The sequence below is a fragment of the Plectropomus leopardus genome, unplaced genomic scaffold, assembly GCF_008729295.1.
Source record: "Plectropomus leopardus isolate mb unplaced genomic scaffold, YSFRI_Pleo_2.0 unplaced_scaffold11566, whole genome shotgun sequence".
In the NCBI taxonomy this organism is placed as follows: domain Eukaryota; kingdom Metazoa; phylum Chordata; class Actinopteri; order Perciformes; family Serranidae; genus Plectropomus; species Plectropomus leopardus.
The window spans coordinates 1-1,242 of record NW_024612246.1 but is presented as its reverse complement, the minus strand read 5'-3'; the positions used below and the strand labels follow the sequence as shown (position 1 = coordinate 1,242).

At 44.8% G+C, this 1,242-nt stretch overlaps 1 protein-coding gene across 1 annotated transcript; it reads right to left on the bottom strand.

Moving 5' to 3' along the window:
* Positions 1–178: 178 nt before the first annotated feature.
* On the bottom strand, positions 179–1,230 carry LOC121963523 (sugar phosphate exchanger 3-like; the record flags this gene model as incomplete). The annotated part of the gene is made up of 4 exons (XM_042513810.1): positions 1,123–1,230; positions 930–1,014; positions 407–615; positions 179–320 (listed from the first exon to the last, which is right to left on the bottom strand). Coding segments are annotated over exons 1-4 (544 nt in total), but the record flags the coding sequence as incomplete, so codon positions are not given.
* Between the last annotated feature and the right edge of the window lie 12 nt (positions 1,231–1,242).

Below are 1,242 nucleotides of genomic sequence, written 5' to 3'. Positions count from 1 at the left end.
AAAAGCTTTGACACATGAACATGATCTGGTCTAACAACCAATGAAATCAAGTGGGTTTATTCCGTACCAGTATTAATATCCCTTTAAAAAAGTGATCATTTTTAAACAACTCCAGCTTCAGCGAGACTATGATTAAATGAAGTATGGGAGAAAATGCCTAAATCTCCCTGCTGCTCACCGATGATTCCTCCGACATCATACCACACAGACAGGCGGTCGGCCTCAGCCTCCTTCCAGTGGTAGTTGTTGCTCAGGTAGAAAGGAAGCCAGAAGAAGAAGGAGTAGTTGACCAGCTTCAGACACGCATAGGCCAGTGAATACTGCAGTGCAAAAACATGTATTTCTATCATTTAATCTCCGTTTGTTGAGATGTATTTCTGTTGATTTGCTCGAGATGTGGACTCACAGGTAGCACTCCAGGCAGACAGAAAGCCTGGCAGAAGCCGATGGCTCGAGGAGTTTCGTCCAGAGGTTCGTCCGGCTGCTGAACGGAATGGTGTGTTCTCCCGTACACCTCACCCTCCACCTCATCCTCCTCGTCACTCATCAGAGGCCTGTGGCTGTCTGTGTCCGTCTCCACTGGACTCAATCCAGTCTCTGACTCCAAGCTCAAACCTGACACACACAAACGCACATTCAACTTGCCCAAATTCAATCAATTTAGGCAATCAAGACACTTAGCTGCTTTTATTCCAAGTTCAAAATGGCTTCTGTGGGAATGAGGTCAATTTGAAGTGCACATAGAGTCAGGCTTAAAAACTAATGGCAGTGCAAACACACATAAAAACACTTAATCAGGAATTAAGATTTCATCTTGAAAATTTAGGCTGTTATCTCAGTAGCACTTTGAGGTAACGTTGGGATGCACCTGGAAACACTGAATCTACACAAACAACACGTTTTTCTGACATGTTCCTTGCTGTCCTTACCGACTTCTTTTGGGGAGGTAAGCAAGCCGAAGAACACCACCACCCCACCAGCAAACTGCACCACTGAGGTCACCAGGAAGGCATACTGCACACAGCAACATATGGTACGCTACATCAGCATTTAGTTGTGGAAGAAATTGTGGTTAAAGGTTTCAATAATGTGTGTTTGTGTGTGTTTGTGTGTGTTTCTTACCTCATATCCATACTTGAGCACACTAGAAGCCAGAAAAGCCCCCAGGATGTTGCCTACAGAGGCACAAGCACTCCACAGGCCAAACACAAAGCCACGACTGGAAAACATCATAAAGTTCAA